The 17,550-nt window shown below is 57.1% G+C and overlaps 9 protein-coding genes across 9 annotated transcripts; 5 read left to right on the forward strand and 4 right to left on the reverse strand.

Annotated features, from left to right (window-relative positions):
- Positions 1 to 2,500: 2,500 nt before the first annotated feature.
- On the forward strand, positions 2,501 to 3,729 carry MKK02DRAFT_35889 (putative mitochondrion protein; the record flags this gene model as incomplete). The annotated part of the gene is made up of 5 exons (XM_053089291.1): positions 2,501 to 2,794; positions 2,851 to 3,071; positions 3,132 to 3,320; positions 3,476 to 3,559; positions 3,606 to 3,729. The coding sequence occupies 5 exons, from the start codon at positions 2,501 to 2,503 to the stop codon at positions 3,727 to 3,729; spliced, it is 912 nt and encodes a 303-aa protein (XP_052947533.1).
- Positions 3,730 to 3,901: 172 nt separating this feature from the next.
- MKK02DRAFT_22420 (uncharacterized protein) lies at positions 3,902 to 4,272 on the forward strand (the record flags this gene model as incomplete). Its single annotated transcript, XM_053086562.1, has 2 exons — positions 3,902 to 4,016; positions 4,064 to 4,272. The coding sequence occupies 2 exons, from the start codon at positions 3,902 to 3,904 to the stop codon at positions 4,270 to 4,272; spliced, it is 324 nt and encodes a 107-aa protein (XP_052947534.1).
- A 153-nt stretch (positions 4,273 to 4,425) lies between these two features.
- On the reverse strand, positions 4,426 to 5,430 carry MKK02DRAFT_31334 (uncharacterized protein; the record flags this gene model as incomplete). The annotated part of the gene is made up of 5 exons (XM_053088262.1): positions 4,426 to 4,482; positions 4,535 to 4,567; positions 4,608 to 4,897; positions 4,955 to 5,157; positions 5,207 to 5,430. The coding sequence occupies 5 exons, from the start codon at positions 5,428 to 5,430 to the stop codon at positions 4,426 to 4,428; spliced, it is 807 nt and encodes a 268-aa protein (XP_052947535.1).
- A 1,002-nt stretch (positions 5,431 to 6,432) lies between these two features.
- On the forward strand, positions 6,433 to 7,172 carry MKK02DRAFT_42131 (RF-1 domain-containing protein; the record flags this gene model as incomplete). The annotated part of the gene is made up of 3 exons (XM_053091850.1): positions 6,433 to 6,747; positions 6,791 to 6,880; positions 6,924 to 7,172. The coding sequence occupies 3 exons, from the start codon at positions 6,433 to 6,435 to the stop codon at positions 7,170 to 7,172; spliced, it is 654 nt and encodes a 217-aa protein (XP_052947536.1).
- Positions 7,173 to 8,517: 1,345 nt separating this feature from the next.
- Positions 8,518 to 10,352, forward strand: MKK02DRAFT_23149 (activating transcription factor 2; the record flags this gene model as incomplete). Its single annotated transcript, XM_053086678.1, has 4 exons — positions 8,518 to 9,436; positions 9,698 to 9,881; positions 9,999 to 10,084; positions 10,147 to 10,352. Coding segments are annotated over 4 exons (1,395 nt in total), but the record flags the coding sequence as incomplete, so codon positions are not given.
- A 485-nt stretch (positions 10,353 to 10,837) lies between these two features.
- Positions 10,838 to 11,909, reverse strand: MKK02DRAFT_23429 (uncharacterized protein; the record flags this gene model as incomplete). The annotated part of the gene is made up of 5 exons (XM_053086730.1): positions 10,838 to 11,136; positions 11,169 to 11,393; positions 11,424 to 11,532; positions 11,563 to 11,777; positions 11,810 to 11,909. 5 exons carry the CDS (start codon positions 11,907 to 11,909, stop codon positions 10,838 to 10,840), a joined length of 948 nt encoding a protein of 315 aa, XP_052947538.1.
- Positions 11,910 to 12,010: 101 nt separating this feature from the next.
- On the reverse strand, positions 12,011 to 12,855 carry MKK02DRAFT_35892 (putative aldolase; the record flags this gene model as incomplete). Its single annotated transcript, XM_053089292.1, has 3 exons — positions 12,011 to 12,509; positions 12,541 to 12,692; positions 12,724 to 12,855. The coding sequence occupies 3 exons, from the start codon at positions 12,853 to 12,855 to the stop codon at positions 12,011 to 12,013; spliced, it is 783 nt and encodes a 260-aa protein (XP_052947539.1).
- A 332-nt stretch (positions 12,856 to 13,187) lies between these two features.
- MKK02DRAFT_23280 (uncharacterized protein) lies at positions 13,188 to 14,231 on the forward strand (the record flags this gene model as incomplete). Its single annotated transcript, XM_053086704.1, has 3 exons — positions 13,188 to 13,481; positions 13,513 to 14,087; positions 14,120 to 14,231. 3 exons carry the CDS (start codon positions 13,188 to 13,190, stop codon positions 14,229 to 14,231), a joined length of 981 nt encoding a protein of 326 aa, XP_052947540.1.
- Positions 14,232 to 14,242: 11 nt separating this feature from the next.
- MKK02DRAFT_42136 (uncharacterized protein) lies at positions 14,243 to 16,975 on the reverse strand (the record flags this gene model as incomplete). The annotated part of the gene is made up of 14 exons (XM_053091851.1): positions 14,243 to 14,584; positions 14,615 to 14,749; positions 14,780 to 14,984; positions 15,015 to 15,205; positions 15,236 to 15,407; positions 15,482 to 15,577; positions 15,609 to 15,630; positions 15,665 to 15,694; positions 15,729 to 15,765; positions 15,819 to 15,941; positions 15,973 to 16,034; positions 16,252 to 16,528; positions 16,559 to 16,838; positions 16,926 to 16,975. 14 exons carry the CDS (start codon positions 16,973 to 16,975, stop codon positions 14,243 to 14,245), a joined length of 2,022 nt encoding a protein of 673 aa, XP_052947541.1.
- Positions 16,976 to 17,550: the final 575 nt, after the last annotated feature.

Below are 17,550 nucleotides of genomic sequence, written 5' to 3' on the forward strand. Positions count from 1 at the left end.
CTACCATCACAATGAGGCTTGACACGGGCGATGAGCCAACTTCAGCACGGTCGTGGTCTGGGTTTCAAAGATGCAGAAAGTAGGAGTTTCAAGCTGAGGCCACGCGTAGAGGGGGACTTCCAATGGCGCAATTGCCTATGGGATCAACCCCCGCATGCGCAAATGACTGTTTGCGGACTTCAGTGATCATTGCCGCTCTTGCTGGAATTGCTTCTCACTCATCCATATCCTCACCTTACTTGGCCCAACAGTTGCCACGATGAGCACTCCGACTCCAAACCCTGTTTACGACGAGCTCATTGGGCAGGACATTCACAATTTCCTGGAGGACGCCGCAGGACTCTCTGCCCCTGATATGACCAACCTGCACACGTACATGCAGGACAGCCTTCTGTCGCAACCCAATGCGAGTCGCAGTATCAGGTTCGACGGTCTCCAGGTCCTGCTCGCCCTGCGCAACGCTGGCGAACAGGCCCCTATCACACAAGAGAGTCGTTCGGAGTACTGGGCCGCCTTGAATCACGTCGTGGATACTGCGGTGACGGCTGAACAGCAGTAAGTACAAAATTCAGTTGCGAATGGCTTGAGGAGGATCTGATCCTCAGCCGATATGATCCTCGACGCCTTGTCCCTTGGAGTACAGATACCAGTGTACGTGGATGGATCTGTACCATACTTACCGCGGCGCAATATCCGGCAAGCAGTCGCGCCCGAGGGACCTGACGGGCAGACCGGAAGGAGTTGATGACTTGCCACATAAGAGATGCATCGCTAATGATTACTGCTCGAATGTATCCTGCTTTGTCGACGTGAGTCAACGTTATGCCCTCATCTTTTTAAGGCTTGCAATCAGTACTTACTGCACGAGACTCTCCTGGCGACTCGACGTCAGTGGCGCTGTCGATAACAGCAGGCAGCCACCTTTAGATAGCCGCGTGCTGCGAGCTGCGTTCCTTGTCCCATTCCCTTGAACAGCTGTGTGCTTGGCAGTAAAGGTCGAAGCGGCCTACTTTCTGCAAAGCAAGCGAACCACGCCCTCGTGTTCGAGTGGGGCCGCCACACAGCCAAATGCTGTGCTAGCCGCACAGGGGACACCAGAAGGGATGCTATCCTGACACACGTATGAGCAGTCTCGTCAAAGGATCACTAGTCAGGTGATTCTACTAGAACTATCCACCTCGCTCGACGATCCGGGGACATGAGCTCAAAGCCCCGACTTCGCCTTTCTGCATTATACCTCACCTTTCCTTGTGCCTTCTCATATCTCACGACATTTTCCCACCATTTTCCCACTCATCTGACGTTCCACACCCATCCTCCGCGCACCTCACCCAGGTTCGTGACATCTTCAAAGGCGGAATCACAGCTCGCCATCTGTTCTACTCCTTGTATCGCCCCCTGATCGCCTCTCACACAGCATGTCAACTGAAGATGCGAGCTTCGTGATCCGAAAGTCAGACGGGACTGTCGTTCAGGCAGAAGATCTCACGTTGGAGGATCTGCTCAATCCGTACATCATCAGGCAGTGTACCACGGCCGACGAAGAAACAAAGCGGAGGTTTGCGAGCCGGGCCAAAACTGCCATCGATGATCAATGGAGAGATCTCTTTCTATCCCTGGATAGCAATGCGGCCGTCGAGGAAGAAAGTGAGAAGATCCACGGCCTAGATCTACAGTCTCGGTCAAACCAGGAGGATGGCGATTTGGTGACCTGGGTGCCTCCGGAATCCATGGAGAGACTAAATACGGCCAGACAGCGGCTCATGATCCTGTCCTGACACCTGGACGGGCCGGATGGTCCCACAGGTGAGATCGCAAAGGAGCTTGTCGACCTCTTCGTCGAGGGCAAATATCGGTCGGGCCCAGGACTGGAGTCGGGTGAGACTGAGAAAGACGCAGAAGCAAGGAAGCGGAAAGTGGCCGAGAACTTCTTCTCACATGTCATGGCAGAGAGACGTGTCATGAGGGAGACAGCGTACGGGGTCGGAGAAGAGGCTGTGCGTGTAGGAACTCGAAGTAGGAGTGAGTCTCCTCATGATGCGTCGCAGAGCCGGTCGAGACAGGGACGGGCGATGAATCATCTGATGGAATACCTGACAACGCTCGTCGACTGTACCGTCCTCGCAACGGCAGCCCATCTGACATACCGGGGATTGTCGGCGTTTCTGCAAGCGCGGCGGGATGCGGCTGGAACCCAGGGAGACGGTCTTCCGTGGTGGGAAGCAGTGGACGGGGTGGTCTGAGAGCAGTAGATTCGGTATAATATGTGCATATGTGCGTCTTTCAGGCTTGAAGCGTGCTGCTCGATCTATACAGTCAGCCTAGCTGACAGCTGCCCTGTGCTATGCAGTGGCTAGCTGCAACTTATCGCCACCCAAACCAGGTGCCACGTTCCTCATTCCATCCGCCACTTTCCGCTTCCTCCGCGTCCGGCCCGGTCCGCCTCCACCCTTTCTCAATCACTCTTCCTTCTATCGCCCTCGAGCTATCAACCTACATCATGCCAATCTCCCGCCTCATCCGCTTCATTCCCCGCGCCCTCTCCTCCACCTCTTCTTCTTCTTCCGCCCTCCCAAGTCTCGCTCGCGCAGCACCACTAATCGGCGAGCCCGTCGACCCAGAGCTCGATGTCGGCCTCGCGACGTACTCGAACCAGGACGTAGAGGTTGATGTCTACTCTGGAACGTCCGTCCTCGCACCTGGGAGTAAGACGGGGAAGCGGGAGATGGTCGGGCGTCTACTGAGCCCTTTGGCCAGGGAGGAAGTAGGAACAATACGGTGTATTGGCCTGAATGTGGGTCTAAGCTTCCCTGTTATCCCGCCAGTGAGAACGCAACAGCTGATCAGCAGTATCACCGCCACGCGTCAGAAATGGACATGTCCCCTCCTCCCCTCCCTACCCTCTTCCTCAAGCCCTCGACAGCGCTAGGCGACCCATACCCCGCCCCCACGATCCTTCCCAAGGCGTTCGAGCAGGACAACGCGGCGGACTACGAGGCCGAACTGGTTGTCGTCATAGGGAAGGACTGTAAGAATGTGGGGGAAGAAGAAGCTATGGACTATGTACTGGGGTATGTCCGCTCGCCTCCCCGCTCGATCTGGGCGCGTGACAGACAGGTACTGACCCCCAGATACACAGCTGCTAATGACGTCTCGTCCCGCCTAGCCCAGTTCGCCCAGTCGCAATGGTGCTTCTCGAAAGGGTTTGATGGGGCTTGTCCGCTCGGTCCGGCTTTGGTCATGCGGGATCAAGTGGAGTTGGGGAAGATGGAGATTAGGGCAGAGTTGAATGGGGAGACGGTACAGGAGAGCGGAATAAAGTGGGTCTTTCAATTCTGTCCTTCTCATGCTGCGTCATACTCTTCCTCTCCCTCCTCTCCGCGGTCTCTGCATTAGCCACGCTTTATTCTAAACTTCCCGGTTCTCACCCAACCCTCCGCTGAGATCGACGGATACGAGTAGCGCTGACAAGCAGTGATCTAATCTTTGGCGTGCCCAAGATCGTCTCGTTCCTCTCTCAAGGCACCACACTGCCAGCTGGAACCATAATATTGACTGGGTAAGCTATCCGCCATCTCATCTCCATGGGCAGGGCTGACAAGCAGCACACCCGCCGGTGTAGGCTGGAGCAGCAAGCCCCGGAAAACGCTGCAGGACGGGGATGAGTATAGGGTGTGGGTGTCGGGCGGGGTGGGGACATTGATCAATAAGATAGAGCAGGAGGTTTAGTTGTAGCTATAGCTGTGGGCACGACAGGTGATTCGCGGATGTGAGGGCTGTACGGAAATTGTCCGGGAGTTTCAGAGCGGAGCCGAAGTTCCGTCGAGGGGGTCAGCCAAGCCAAGCCATTCCTCCCGCTTTCAGACCATACTTCATCTCGGCCATCAATCACGTCCGCAAGATGCCCCTCTTCATCTGTTTCTGCCCCGACTACCCCAACAGCCTCTCCAAGCGCCTCAGCGTAAGAGAAGAACACCTCGCCCTGGGTCGGAAAGACCGCGAGGCGGGAACGACCGGTTCGTCCTTCTTTCTCCCCTACTCAATTCTTGAGCTGATATGACAGTCTTTGGCCGAGCATTCATTGATCCAGACACACGAGACATGGCCGGCTCGACACTGCTGTACCGATACCCAAGCATAGAAGAGGCGTGGAGGCGTATCAAAGCGGATCCATACTGGACATCAGGTGTATGGGACCAGGGCAAAGTCGAGGTGAAGGAATTGCCAGGGATGGAGGGGGACGATCACTTGCGGGTTGCCAAGGACCTGTAGGACGGGCTGTATGGATGCGTCTGATGTCATATCGGATTGGCGGTCGACTCCGCTGCGTGCTATCATATAGCTCTATCCCTCCGGCCGCCGAGCTCAAAGATTCATGGTATACTGATTATTACATTGCTGGACATGACATGCCCTTCACCCTTACTATCTCACATCTGAGACCCCGTATGCATTCAGTAGAGGTCGCACGTCACAGTTCGCCTGAGCATCAGCGCAGCTCTCCGCATGTTCGCATCGTCTGCAGATAACTCACCGTTCTAAACGCTCCGTCCGATGACGAGTCCACCTGTCGTGAGACACATGCCTCAGGAACCTCATATGAGCACCTGTATGACTTTCGGCTTGGTAACCTTGACAGAAGAAAAAGTAGCCTGCTGGGCGGCCAGCGCCCCGTCCGCGGTAAGGGCGAGCGAGTTGCTGTTGGTCAAACCATTTCCCGTAAATACGTTGAAAGTGCCCCTAGCATTGAAGCCGCCGTTGCAATTGAGCACCTGGTCGACACCGACCGAGCAAGTGATTGTGGTACGCGCACCGCTGCCGGCTGGAAGGATGAGTGGTCCGAACCCGATGCCGACACCGGGAGTTGTTTCGTCAGGTCTCTGGATGGGACTAGAAGCTGTACGAGATCAGCGGGAGGACCGTAGCAGTGGGCTTCGACTGTAGTTCGACTTACCGATGTTACCAGACGCAATGTCAACAAGGTAGCATTCGGGAGTCAGAGTCAACCGCGAAGCTGTAGCTTGGGTATTCGCAGTGAAGGTGTATAGACTCAAAAAAATGGCGCCTCGGCGTCCGGCCTCCACCGTGGCGTATGGCGATGGGCCGAGATCTGAGACGTCGAGGATGAAGGGGATGCCCACATATCCCCCGCATGGGCTGTGACGGATTAGCATGAGCTTTCCTGTATTCTGTCTCGTTAACTCACGCATTGGCCGCTATCGACGCCCTCGCAGCAAGCCTAGCTCCACGAGCCGCCATGCGCACGACCGAAGCTCGAGTGGCTTGGCGAGCGGCAAGACGCTGTGCCCCTGCCTCATGCTGGGGCGAAGGGTCGACTTCTGTTTCAGACCCGGGGGAGACAGACGACTCGGCCGAGGCGGTGAACACGACAAGAGCAAAGGCGGACAAGAGGGCGGCAAAGCTGCGCATACTGTGTAGTGTGGACGAGTTGTGAAGAGGATTGGAGTTCTGTTGACACGGCGAGACCGCTCAATGTTTTTCATCGTACTCCTGACTGGCTCAGCATGGTCACCGTGCGAGAGGGAATCAACACACCCAGACACACCCTCGCAAATTAGGGTGGATCCTGACGATCCATGTACGTACCCCACTTGTACCCCTGGGAGCCTGGGAGCCGAGGGGGTCCCGAGGGGGTCAGTAACCGACGAAAACCGCTCGAAAACCTTAATGCACCCCAGGCACCGGAGCTGTACCGGATACCGAGGATACCGGAGACTCGAGAGCACAAAAAGGTCCTTGTCAATGGTTGCCCCTGGAGCTGATCGTGATTGTTTACGTCTCTTCATAGTCCCCTGGTACAGTAGTCGTATTCGTGGACTATTCGTGATTACCGATGCATCATGCAGTTGTTCGACTCTCAAATCTCTCAAGAGGACCTCTGAAAGAACTGATATAGCCTTGAGGCGGATCCGGACACGAAATGCCCTCTGGAAGCCCAAATGTTTGATCTCAGATCCGGACACGGGCGGCCAGAATGGCCGCCAGGCTTGAGGCAAATGCGGACATGGCGGGCCGAAGGCCCGCGCGGAAAAAAATTGGGTATTGGTGGACCCCGCAGGGGTCCAGAGGACAGCTCCGAGCCATGGGTGCGAGGCACCCGGACAGGCGCTAGGTCTGAGGCGGATCCGGACACGGAGAGGCCACTTCGGCACCGGAATCCGGACACGGATTTCGCTCTCCAGGATCAAACCTCGATCGGTACTTTCAGAGGTCCTCTCTCAAGGGAATCAGATCGAGCGCAGATCATGTCCTCCGTGGGATGCCGTCAGCGCGTCGGCTCGGCAGCTCGGCCAAGCTCGGCTATCGGGCATGGCTCGGCGGTCATCGCCGCTATGTAGAAGTCCCACGACCCACCAAATCGCTGCTGGCCGTTGCTATCGCTCTTCTCTCTTAAGCAGGGAACCCACACTCATGCTCATACGATCATGCCTTGGATCGCTCCCTCATCTAAAGTCCGCCCTTTACGCCATATGCTCAACCGGGAGTAGCACCGGGTCGGTGTCGTGTTCGCAAACTATCGTCCGCTGGGACCATGATCGCCGCCGGATATCGTCGTCTACCGTCTCAGCAGCACCTACACCGTCCTCATTGCGGGATCTCTCGATACTTACTACTGAGGCACACAATACCGTCGCTCGAGAGTGGGTCAATGGGTTCAAAGAGGGGGATATACCCAAGGAGGCGCTGGAAGCTGGATTCGCGCGGTCGAGTGGGCCTGGTGGGCAGGTGCGTCTTTCCTGCTTGATCGATAGTCCTGCTGACAAGCTAGCATGTCAACAAGACCAACTCCAAAGCAATGATACGGTGTTCCCTTGGGGATTGGCTACCCCCATTCGTCCTTCCGCCTCTACGCAGCTCGGTGCGTCCCATCACCTCCACATTGGCCCAAGCCGACCCCGTAGCCGCACTACCTCCCCAATCCTCCTTCTCTACTCATCACCTCTCAACTCTCCCGCTCGGCTCCGCAGAATCAAGCAGCCGCCATGTCGATTTTGCACCAAACGATCATTTCTGCCGCGCGGTCCGTCATTAAGGGAACGACGAGCTCGGAGCAGAAGCAGAAGGTGCAGGGTCTGATGAGGAGGGAGGAGGGGCGGCGGAGGATGGATAAGGATCGTCTGAAGAGCAAAAAGGCGGCGAGGAGGGAGTAGGGAAGCTTTAGAAGAGACTAAGATGAAACACGACGCACGGACGTGGACACGTGACCTTAACTTTTCCCCGCTTTTTGCCGAGAGAGGCAAGTGAAAACTTTTCCCTGAGTCCCTGACCCAAGTTTGTATTTTGCGTGCCCTTCCTTTCGTCGGCCAATTCGTCGTCATAAATCCCCTCCTTGATGTCATCGTTCCCCACTTCAGTCATAATTTCTAGCCCCTCACCAGCCTACGCAGCGGATCATCAGGAGCGTTTCAGAGTATAGGTGATACAGTCTAGCGTCACAGTGAGTGTCCTTGCGACTGCAGAGGCAGAGTGGGAGCATGCATGCGGGGTAGAGTGGCGAGAAAGGGAAGCGCGTGAGGCCGGAAACTCGTCATGGCTGGCGAGGAGGACCATCCCCTCCCCACCTGGAGATCAGAGTCAACCCCCACCCGGCCTCCTCAGAGGTCATCCGAGGTGTACATGCTGCTGTATAGGCCAGCTGGAATAAGAGGAGGAACTCAGCCACCTAAACCACAGAGGTTCCATGCTGACAAAGCAGCTCTCACAGCTGACGTCGCCGACCCGCCTCGTCTCTTGTTTGTCCCATCTCCAGTCAGCCAATATCCGGTCCGGCTCGTACCTCGCCCTCCGCTCCCATCATCCCTCAAAGGTACCGCCCTGCTCGTGCAGCCTGCAAGCCCGCCACACCATCACCTCACCTCCCACTCGCGCCGATCCCCGCCCTCGGGTCAATATCGGTGAATAGTTCTCACCAAAAATGGCAGCGGCAGCTGTAGCGACCGCTCCGGCTGTCTCCTCCTCGCTTGCTGGACCTTCCAGTATGTTTCCCCTCAGCTTCGTGAAGTACAGACACTGACTAGTAGTCACCCGCCCAACATCAGCCGCGTCTGATTCGAGACGGTCCGCGTCGGCTACATCGCGGAAGGGGAGCGAGGTGCCCCCAAATCCGCCGGTGGCTGTGATTGTCGAGGAGGTCAAAGATGAGGATACAAATGGGGAAGCTAGTAAGTCCAATCTCTGCCTGGGGTGACCTTCTGGGCCTGTGCTTCTTCTCGCTACGTCTGGGCTTGCCACTGCTCATCTCTCGCGCGATCTTCCCTGTTCCTTCCTTTCTTCCTTGGCTTTCATCTTTCCTCTTCCATCTACTCATGCTCTTTGTGCGCCCTCATCAGTTGCGACTGTTCCTGCCTTCCGCATACTACCTTGGCCTAGCTATGGGATGGCGTCCCCATACTTCTTTCATATTTTTATACCTGGCGTCTAGACCCTTTATGCTGTACTGTGCTGACCCCAGGCTCCCCACCGGAACCCATCTCGCGTCCTTCCTCTCCCCCAGCTATCGTCCGCCCTCCCATCCGCCCCATTCCCGGCTTACGGTCGAAATTCGACCTCGAGCCCAACCCCTTTGAGCAGTCGTTCCGGGAGTCTCACCACTCTGACTCTCTGGACGACGTGAACGATTCCTCTGGCCTCACTCCACCTCGCGGCGGCGACGCAACTGCCATCAAGCACAATGCCCTCCCTCCCCTATCCTCCCTTACCTCACCCGCCGCGGCGGACCCCAGCCAATTCCCATGGCTTGCCAACCAGTCCCTTCGCACTGGCCCTCTCTCGCCCGCTATGCTCGCTGGACCCGCTGGAGCTGGCGCTCGAGCCGCCAAGGGTGCGGATGGGGACCATGGCGCATTCGACCAGACCGGATTCCGTACGGGCTTTACACCTGGTACCGGTAGTGGCTTCACCCCCGGCTACACGTCGCTCATGGGCGGAGCGGGGTTCAGCAACCTCCCCATGCCCAGTCCAAACACCGCCGCCTTTCTCAACATGGTCACCAACTCGACGCCGATCGAGGGAGAGGCGACCGACCCGGCGGCTCCATCGGCTATCCCCGCGCACATGCAGCAACATCACGGGCTGAGCCATATCAACCAGGGCGATATCGGTCAAGACACCATCACCCCCAATACCCTCTCGGCACTCACCGGTGTGGTGAATGATATGAACCGCCAAGGTTCCCAGTCTACCTTTTACCCTCCGCACAATACCCAGAACGGCGCGCCGAATGGGAATACAGGTGGTCCGCCTCCACCCGGATACCCCCACGTCGACTATGCGCAGCAGTCGGCCAATGCGGCGAGTCAAGCGGCGAACGGGCTTTTCTTGCTCTCTCAGGCGCATCAGGAGCTGTCGAAGCGGGAAGAAGAGGGGAGACCACCGGGCGCACCCGCTCCGCCTTCTCAGCAGCAGCAGGGGCAGGGTCCGATGGGAATGGGAGGGATGGGCGGGATGGCCCCCAACGCGGCGCACGGACATCAGCAGCAGCAGCAGCAGCAGCAGCAGATGATGTACCCGGGTCATAACGGCCAGCATCACCCCGGCGCGACACTCAACCACGCACAGTACCCCCACCCCATGCATCACCCGCCGCAGGTCATGGATCGGCCACCGAATCCCCAAGCGACGCTCGCTAGTGCCGCCGCGAATCTTCTTGGCAACCCCCCGCCCGCTCCCCCGCAAGGCCAGCAGGGACAGGGAACGAAGCGCAAGTCTGACGCGGCGGACGCTGGGGCTGGCGCGGCGGCCGCTCCAAAGGGCAAGAAGGGAAAGAAGAATGCTGGAGCCGGAGCAGGAGCAGGGGCGGCGTCAAGTCCCGGCAAGGACAAGAAGCGGTCAGCGTCCGCGGCGGCTGTAGCGAAGGGAGAGTCGACGTCGCCTATGGCCGGAGGTGGGATGGGCGGGTATGGCGGCTTCAAAGGGATGTCGATGATGTCTAGTATGGGAGGCATGGGGGGGTTGGACGACGACGACGATGATGAGAGTGAACATGATGGGATTAGCAAGATTACGGGCAAGCCAGAAACGGAGGAGGAGAAGAGGAAGAACTTTTTGGAGAGGAATAGGCAGGGTGAGTTTGGCAGTAGGGTCGCTTGCACAGTGATTCACACTCGGACAAAGCTGACTCTTCAGCCGCACTCAAATGCCGACAACGCAAAAAGCAATGGCTCAACGAACTCCAGACCAAGGTCGAACAACTCCAGATGGAGAATGATCGCCTCAATCAAACGGTCACGGGCCTGCATGACGAGATTGGGAGGTTGAATTCGGTATTGATTCAGCATAGGGATTGTGGGCTGGGGTTGCCGACGGGGTATGGGAGGGGGCCTATAAGATAGGGAGGGGGCGAGTAGGGCGCTGGGGGAGAAGAAGGGACGGGGGGATGAGGCGGAGTATGAATTTGAGGGACACACATGCAGATGGGGTGGGCGAGGGGTATCTTTTGTGTTTCGGATCGGCCTTTGGTTCTCGGCTCGGTCATTTTGAGTTCTTTCTGTACCTTTGTATCCAACACACTGAGCGATGCAGCCTCTACTTTCGACCTGACTAGTCTGACTATCACCGACTCAAAAGGTACTGATGAAAGGCACGCAAGCTCACCTTTCCGCCTCGGTTCGGCATCAATACTACAATACGTGTCGCGACGTGCGGGGTCGGTATGGTGGTTTAAGGTGAAAGAAAGGCGAGTTGGAAACGAGGCGGTGCTGGATGGCTTGGGAGAGCGGTCTAAGGCATGATGCCGGTCTCTGGAGACCTCCTGTCTCTGTGCCCTCGAGTAAGTGGTAGTCAGGGACAAGGGGAGTAGATCACCAGGTGCATCATTCTAAGCGCTAGCTCTCAAGATCGTCCCGCCCTCTTGCTCCCAATCCACCGCGTACACATCTCCCACCGCACTATCGACAAAGTACAAGATGTTTCTGTCCGATTCCGTCGAGCCGAAGATGCAATTGTTAAAGTGGGCGGGATGAGAAGGGTCTCGATCTTCCGGCGCGACAATGCGAGCGAGGGGGCGGCCGGTCTTGTCGACCACAAAGATGCACTCGAGGCTGGCGTGGCAGATGAAGAGGTTGCCTGCCGCATCGACAGTGAGACCGTCGGGGCCAGAAGAGCCAAAGGCGGTGACTACTATCAGCGTAGCTGCAAGAAGGACTTACAGAACTTCATGACCTTGCTGGTGGATCCGTCCTTTTGCAGGGGGCACCGCCAGACGCTATTGTCCCGTGTCATGGCGACGTAGAGAAACTTTTCGTCGGGGCTGAGAACGAGCCCGTTTGGGCTGGGACCGTTCGAAAGGAGGACATCTAGCTTGCCGCTGGGTGATAGGCGGTAGACGAGACCGGTGGGATCAGTCATTCCGGTTTGGCCTTGGTCGGTAAAGTCTGCGTCAGCCCTGTCTGATGCGCGCTCACAGATGTCGCCGTTGGACGCGACGATGATATCGTTGGGACCTTTGAAACGCTCAAGATTCCGCCGAGTGAGCAGCGGTGAGACTTTGCCTGAGGAAGGGTCGACCGAGAGCTGGGTCAGCTCGGCCGCACATGCACTCACAATGCCCTCCTTGTAATCTGCAACGACCAGATGGCCGTCATCTCTCAAGGCAAGCCCATTTGGCTCTCCATCCCACTGCGACACGACGGAAAAGTCCCCCTTCGCAATGTCATACCGCAATATCCGACCGTAGGGGATGTCCACCATGAACAAGTTTCCCTGCTTGTCCGAGGTGATCCCCTCGAGAAAGATTGTGGGAGGTTTCCCAGCAGACGCTGAGGTCAGTATAGCTCAGTAGAGGACATACGCAGTACCCATTCGGACTCGGTGGTAGCGTAGAGTGCTTGAGGGACGGACGCTATGCGCCGCGCAGCAATTGTCGGGGGGATGGGGAAAAAGCCAGACATGGTACAATGCAGAAGTAGGATCGCGGTTTGGGCGTCTACTTGAGCTCGTCGGCATTGACACCGATGCAGCAGGATGTGGCACTGAGCACAAAGTCCATAGTCTACGAATGTGCCGCTGCTACTGTCGCCTTCATTGCATTCTGCAGCGCCCTCACGTCCGATCCCAGCCCAATCAGCTTCCAGTCCTCCTTCAACGCCTTGGCATGCTCGCCTCCCTTGGCCAAGATCCCCACATGCTTCCCGTGCTTGATACCCGCCTGCCTGACCTTCTCCAGCGCCGCTAAAAACTCGGGCTCGTCCCACCGCGCAGGCACGTAGCCGAGGAGCGAGAGCGCCAGGTCGTTGGGGCCGATAAAGAGCGCATCTACGCCTGGGATAGCCGCGATGGCTTCAGCGTTTTCGACGGCTTGGGGAGTTTCGATTTGGACAATGGTGAGGATGGTATCGTTGGCGACCTTGACATAGTCGGCGAGGGTGACGCCGTGAGCCATGGCGCAGAAGGATGAGCCTTGACCGCGGACGCCCATAGGAGGGAATTTGGACCACTTGACGACCTGGGCGGCTTCTTCCGGTGTATTGACCATAGGAACCATGATACCGCTGTCGTCAGCAAAGTCTTGCCTGTACTCACTGAGCACCACAATCCAGAGCACGCTTGATCAACCCATAGTCCATAGCTCGTATCCGAATGATCGGCGAGACTTCTTCCGACGCAATGACATTGACCGTGTCGTGCATGTCCCGGTCATCGTGATTGCCGTGTTCACAGTCAATGATCACGTACTAAAGTCAGCGATGTCAAGCCTGGACTCACATCCCAGCCGCACGAGGCAACGATCCGAGCTGTCCAAGAGGAAGCGAGTGAGGAGAAGCACCCAAACATGGGCTTGCCAGCTTCAAGACCATTACGGAGGCGGTGACGGGGGATTGAGGCTTTGGTCGACATGACGAGGGTCGGGCAGGGAGGGTGTGGGTAATACAGACAAGGATGTGGGCGATTCTGACGCGGACATGGCTGCGCTTCTTAGCTATATGGGATGTATAGTATCGGAGCTCGGGTTGGACCAAGTGGACCATCGGAGAGATGCCACCGGCCCCGATGTTGCCGAATTACGTTACCCCCTGCGGAGGGACCCCGAGCCTCTATCATGGTGCGGAGAGCAACACCGACCGCCCATCTCACCATCTAGACAACTCCGAAGACACCATGCTCGAGATGAATATAGCTGAGAGTCAGCTGGGCCCGATTTGGACCCCGCAATCTCATTCTCACGCACAATGCCCGTCGCAATCCGCCCCCACGTCTTCTCCCTCTACCCCCTCGACGAAGAGACCATCGCTCTCGCTGAGCGATCGTTCCGCATTACCTGTCCGGGCGATGAGGGACACGAGCTATGGTACACCAAGGCGGATGGTATCATGGTACGGAGTCAGCGTGTGACGCCTGAGGATGTTGCCAAGATTGGCCCTCAGCTCAAGTTTCTCGGCAAGCACGGCGTGGGAGTGGACGCGATTGATGTCAAGGGGTTGAGCGCAAAGGGTGTGGTGGTGACCAATACTCCTGGAGTCAATGTGAGTCATGATACGGCCGAGCTGATTCCAGGCCACTGCTGTAGCCGAACTTGCTCTTACCCTCGCCCTCGCTGTCGCGCGTAACGTCCCCTTTATCGACCGCGAGATTCGCGCCGGCAAGACCATTACCAAGCAGGCCGGCGGCGAGGGCGGTATGCAGCTTACTGGGCGTACCCTCGGTCTCATCGGCGGCGGAAACATCGGCTTCACCCTTGGCAAGATGTTCCACGGCGCATTCGGCGCCAAGATCATCGTTTACGACCCCCACCTCTCCCCCGCCATGGAGTCTGCCTGGACTGCCGCCATCCCCTCCTACCGCCGCGTCACCTCTCTGGATGATCTCCTCCCCGCCTCGGACGTCGTATCGGTCCACGTGCCCCTCTTTGACTCGACGCGGGATATGATTGGCGCGCGCGAGTTGCGCTTGATGAAGCGGTCGGCAGTGTTGATCAACACTGCGCGAGGGGGGATTGTGAACGAGGAGGCTTTGGCGCAGGCGCTGGACGAGGGAGTAATTCTTGGGGCTGGGTTGGACGCATTCAGCACAGAGCCGCCAACTCTGGCTCAGTTTTCGAGCCTGATCAATCACCCTCGAGTCGTCAGCACGTAAGTTTTGAACAAAGACGAGCTGATATCAGACCTCATATCGGTGCGGCGAGCTTGGATGTCATCTCGCAGACGGCCAAGTCAGTGGTGGAGCATTTGCGGGACGCGTTTGCTGGGAATATCAGGGATGAGGTCAAGTTGTAACTGTACATGCATCACGATCGCCAGAAATCTTCCACCCAGTCCGCCCCTTGCCACACGGTATCCGCTGTGGGTACGCTCGGCATCGCCGTCATGTCCTGTAGCAGATCCAGTCCCGTCCCATCGTTGACATGGCCCCAGGACGACATGAGCGCGTCGAGCGAGAGGTCGTCGTAGACCACATTTTGATATGCGTTGGGGATTGAGGGGCCGGGGGTGGGCTGAGCTGCGGAACGGGATGATGCGGATTCGCTGAGCTGCCTCTTTTCAGACCGCTCAGCGTGGGAAGAGCCGGCGGGGCGCTTGATGGAGGGAGGGATCGGCTCGACTAGACGCTTCTTGATCAAGTCGATAGACTGGATCAGCACAGTTTGGCGGAGACCTACTCGCTTGATGCCAGGCGTCACCAGGCTAGCTCGCTCCAGCACATGCAGACTGAACATGATCCTCGGGGTGGCGAGAGCAGATACCACCGGGTCGGGATTGCGAAAGTCCATCGCGTTTACCAGAGCAGCCGAGTACTAGGTCAGCTCGGTCTAGGGTCGACTTACCATACTCCAGCTGGTGGTGTAGGTCATATTGCGCAGTTTGAACGATTTGTTGTGGAGAGTAAAGAGCTGGTGCATCTCCTCGGCCATGTTGGAGCAGATCACACCGGCCTGAGTGGCGACTTCTGGCGGTGCGTTCGACTGGAAGGGAAGCTCGTGGGAGAGGAAGACGCGATGAAGGAGGATCCAGGATGCGCGGTAGAGTACACTGCGTTAGCCCGGTATGAGATCGACTTACTTGAGTGAGAAGATGTGGGGCGGAGGACAGTGCAGTGGGAGACGAGCGACTTCCAGCTTGATTGCAGTTGGCATATCATCAAACCAAGCTTTGAGCCGGTCGCTCATGGTGCGGGCGAATGCGACGCTTTGCGCCATTTTCGGTCGACCATTGTACAGCCTGCCGATGATCTTTTGGATGATTTCGCAGAGCTAAGTCAGCTCGGACTACTCGAGACCCACTTTGATAAAGTATCGATTATTGCAAGTGGTGAGAGCTTTTTGGACGGGATAGTCGGCGAGTTCGGCGCGAAAGATGGGGTCCTCGGTATACGGATACCACTCGTCGTCATCCTCGGTGTCGTCGACGATTGGACCTGGCGAGACGTTCTGGAACGCGTTGAACGTGGGATACCTGCCCAGAGCAAGAGAGATGATCTAGTCAGCTCTGAATTACTCAGACTCACCTTGTCCCAGCTATAGGCTGACCAGAATAAGCGCCGCCGAATCTCCCTATCCTCCACGGTGAGGGTACCAAAGCCAAAAATGGGTAGGCGGGAGATATTGAGATGGATCCCAAAGTCCCTATAGTCAGCGGGAACAGCTGGCAGCTCACCTCATAGCCCGGAATGCCATCCCTGATATCAGCTTACTACTCCGGTCAGCACTCACCCGTATAGAGCCATCCCTGAGGGTACCTCCCTGATCATCAGCTCAGGTCTGGCCAGACACCTACCGGCTGAACACTCCATCTGACCGAGGATCAGCAGACCCTGTATTGTAGGTATGCTCGTAGACTAGTCAGCTCCGCTTTGCGCAAACCCACCTTGTCAATCTCCTCCATCAATTGCGATTTTGCCAGCGCCAGAAAGTCTGGACCCTGTAGTCGAGGGGTCTTCATCCCGCTCCCTCTCCCCTCTGAGACATGCTGATCGGAGAAACGAACAGCCTGAGGTCAGCTGGGCCGGGTCAAGACTTACGCTAGCACAGATCACGTTCAGCAAAAAGTTGTTAAAGTACTGTCCGCTAAGAGCCATGTCGCCTGATATCAGCCATGCCATGGCTGTACTTACGTAGAAAGACCGGTCGGTAGACCACACAATGAAGTCCATATTGCCATGTAAAGTAGGTCTCATCAGCTCCGCCTGGCCAAGACTCACTTTCATCAGGGTAATCATGGTCCCGGCTGTTTCGTGATCATGCTCAAGCTGCAATTTGTGGTACGCCACTACAGTGAGCTCCGCCTTGCGCGTACTCACAATTCTCCCAATTCTTCAACATCACCGCTGTGGCCCTCAGCGATCCCGCCTCGTTTGGATCTGGCGCCCCGTCCGGTCCCACCCGCCCATCCGTCACCCATACCTCCCCATTCCTATCTGCCGGTACCGCGAGATCTTGCGGTTTCGCCTGCTGCTGTTCCACTGGCGATGCATGCGCCTGAGCATCCTCTTGCTGCTGGATACGATCCTTGAGTCGTTCAAGTACATCCGCCGACGGAGTCTGCCAGACGAAAGAGGTCAACCCATAGTGCCCGTTCTAAATCAGCTCCGCCTTACCCTGACTCACCTGTCCATCATCCGCAATACTCATCTGCATGAGCAATTCGTCAATCTGCGTCCGTAGTGGCTCTCCCTCCTCCTCCGCACTCAGATCCTGACCCGGATGATCCGTCGCCTTGCCGACAAGACCCGCCTCCGGTATTGTCAACTTGTCCAGGTACGACCGGATACAGTCCACCATGTCGGCTTGTTTGCCTTGAAAGTCGGGCGATATCAGACTGCGTAGGAAGCTGACCATGTCTGCGACGACAGGGACGAGTTGGGACGCGCCCCCTCGACGTTGATTCCTGGAGTCAGCTCTGCCGGGGTGGAACTCACCCTTCATAGACGCATTCCTCTCCAGATTTGGCACATCGCGTGCATATTGGCAATACGCTGTCGCAGCGTTGCTTGCGCCGTCGACAGCTATTGCAGGAAGTGCCATACTTGCTGGCTTTGTTCTCGGTGGATGTGGACGAAGACGCTTCCATGGTGATGTATAGTGCCAAGAGTTGCCGCCTCCACTTTCAAAGTCCACCCGGAGTCAGCCGGCATACCGTACTGGGACTCAGTGTTGCGCTGCTGAATGATTGCGCTCCAAGCTCGCTACGTAGAACAGTGCCTGAAGGCTTGTCACAGAGTCGAGCTCCCCAGCAAGCCAATCCGGATACCAGGACGCGTGGATGGCGAAGAGCCCGGGTCAGACCAAAGGGCGTTGTACTGCGGGTATCGTTTTGCGTCATCATTACTTGGCAGTATGCATGTATGCCTGTCTCCAAGCCCAGCTCTGCCGCTGCGCTCATCATGCCCTGGCCCTGCGCTGGTAGACATAGTAGGTGACGACTCCTGAGATGGTCCAGTGAGCAGGAATACTTGCTCGTAACAGGATCACGTGACATGGAGATCCACCTGCACTCCGTCCTCTTACGGCCGACCGAGTGTCTCCCCGAAAGGCCGACTTTCGGACTCTTGAGCGGTATCTTTGTGCTATTCTGGGACACTCTCCCAGCTTCTCCAACC

The sequence above is a fragment of the Dioszegia hungarica genome (assembly GCF_025882075.1).
Source record: "Dioszegia hungarica strain PDD-24b-2 chromosome Unknown MKK02contig_6, whole genome shotgun sequence".
Classification (NCBI taxonomy): Eukaryota; Fungi; Basidiomycota; class Tremellomycetes; order Tremellales; family Bulleribasidiaceae; genus Dioszegia; species Dioszegia hungarica.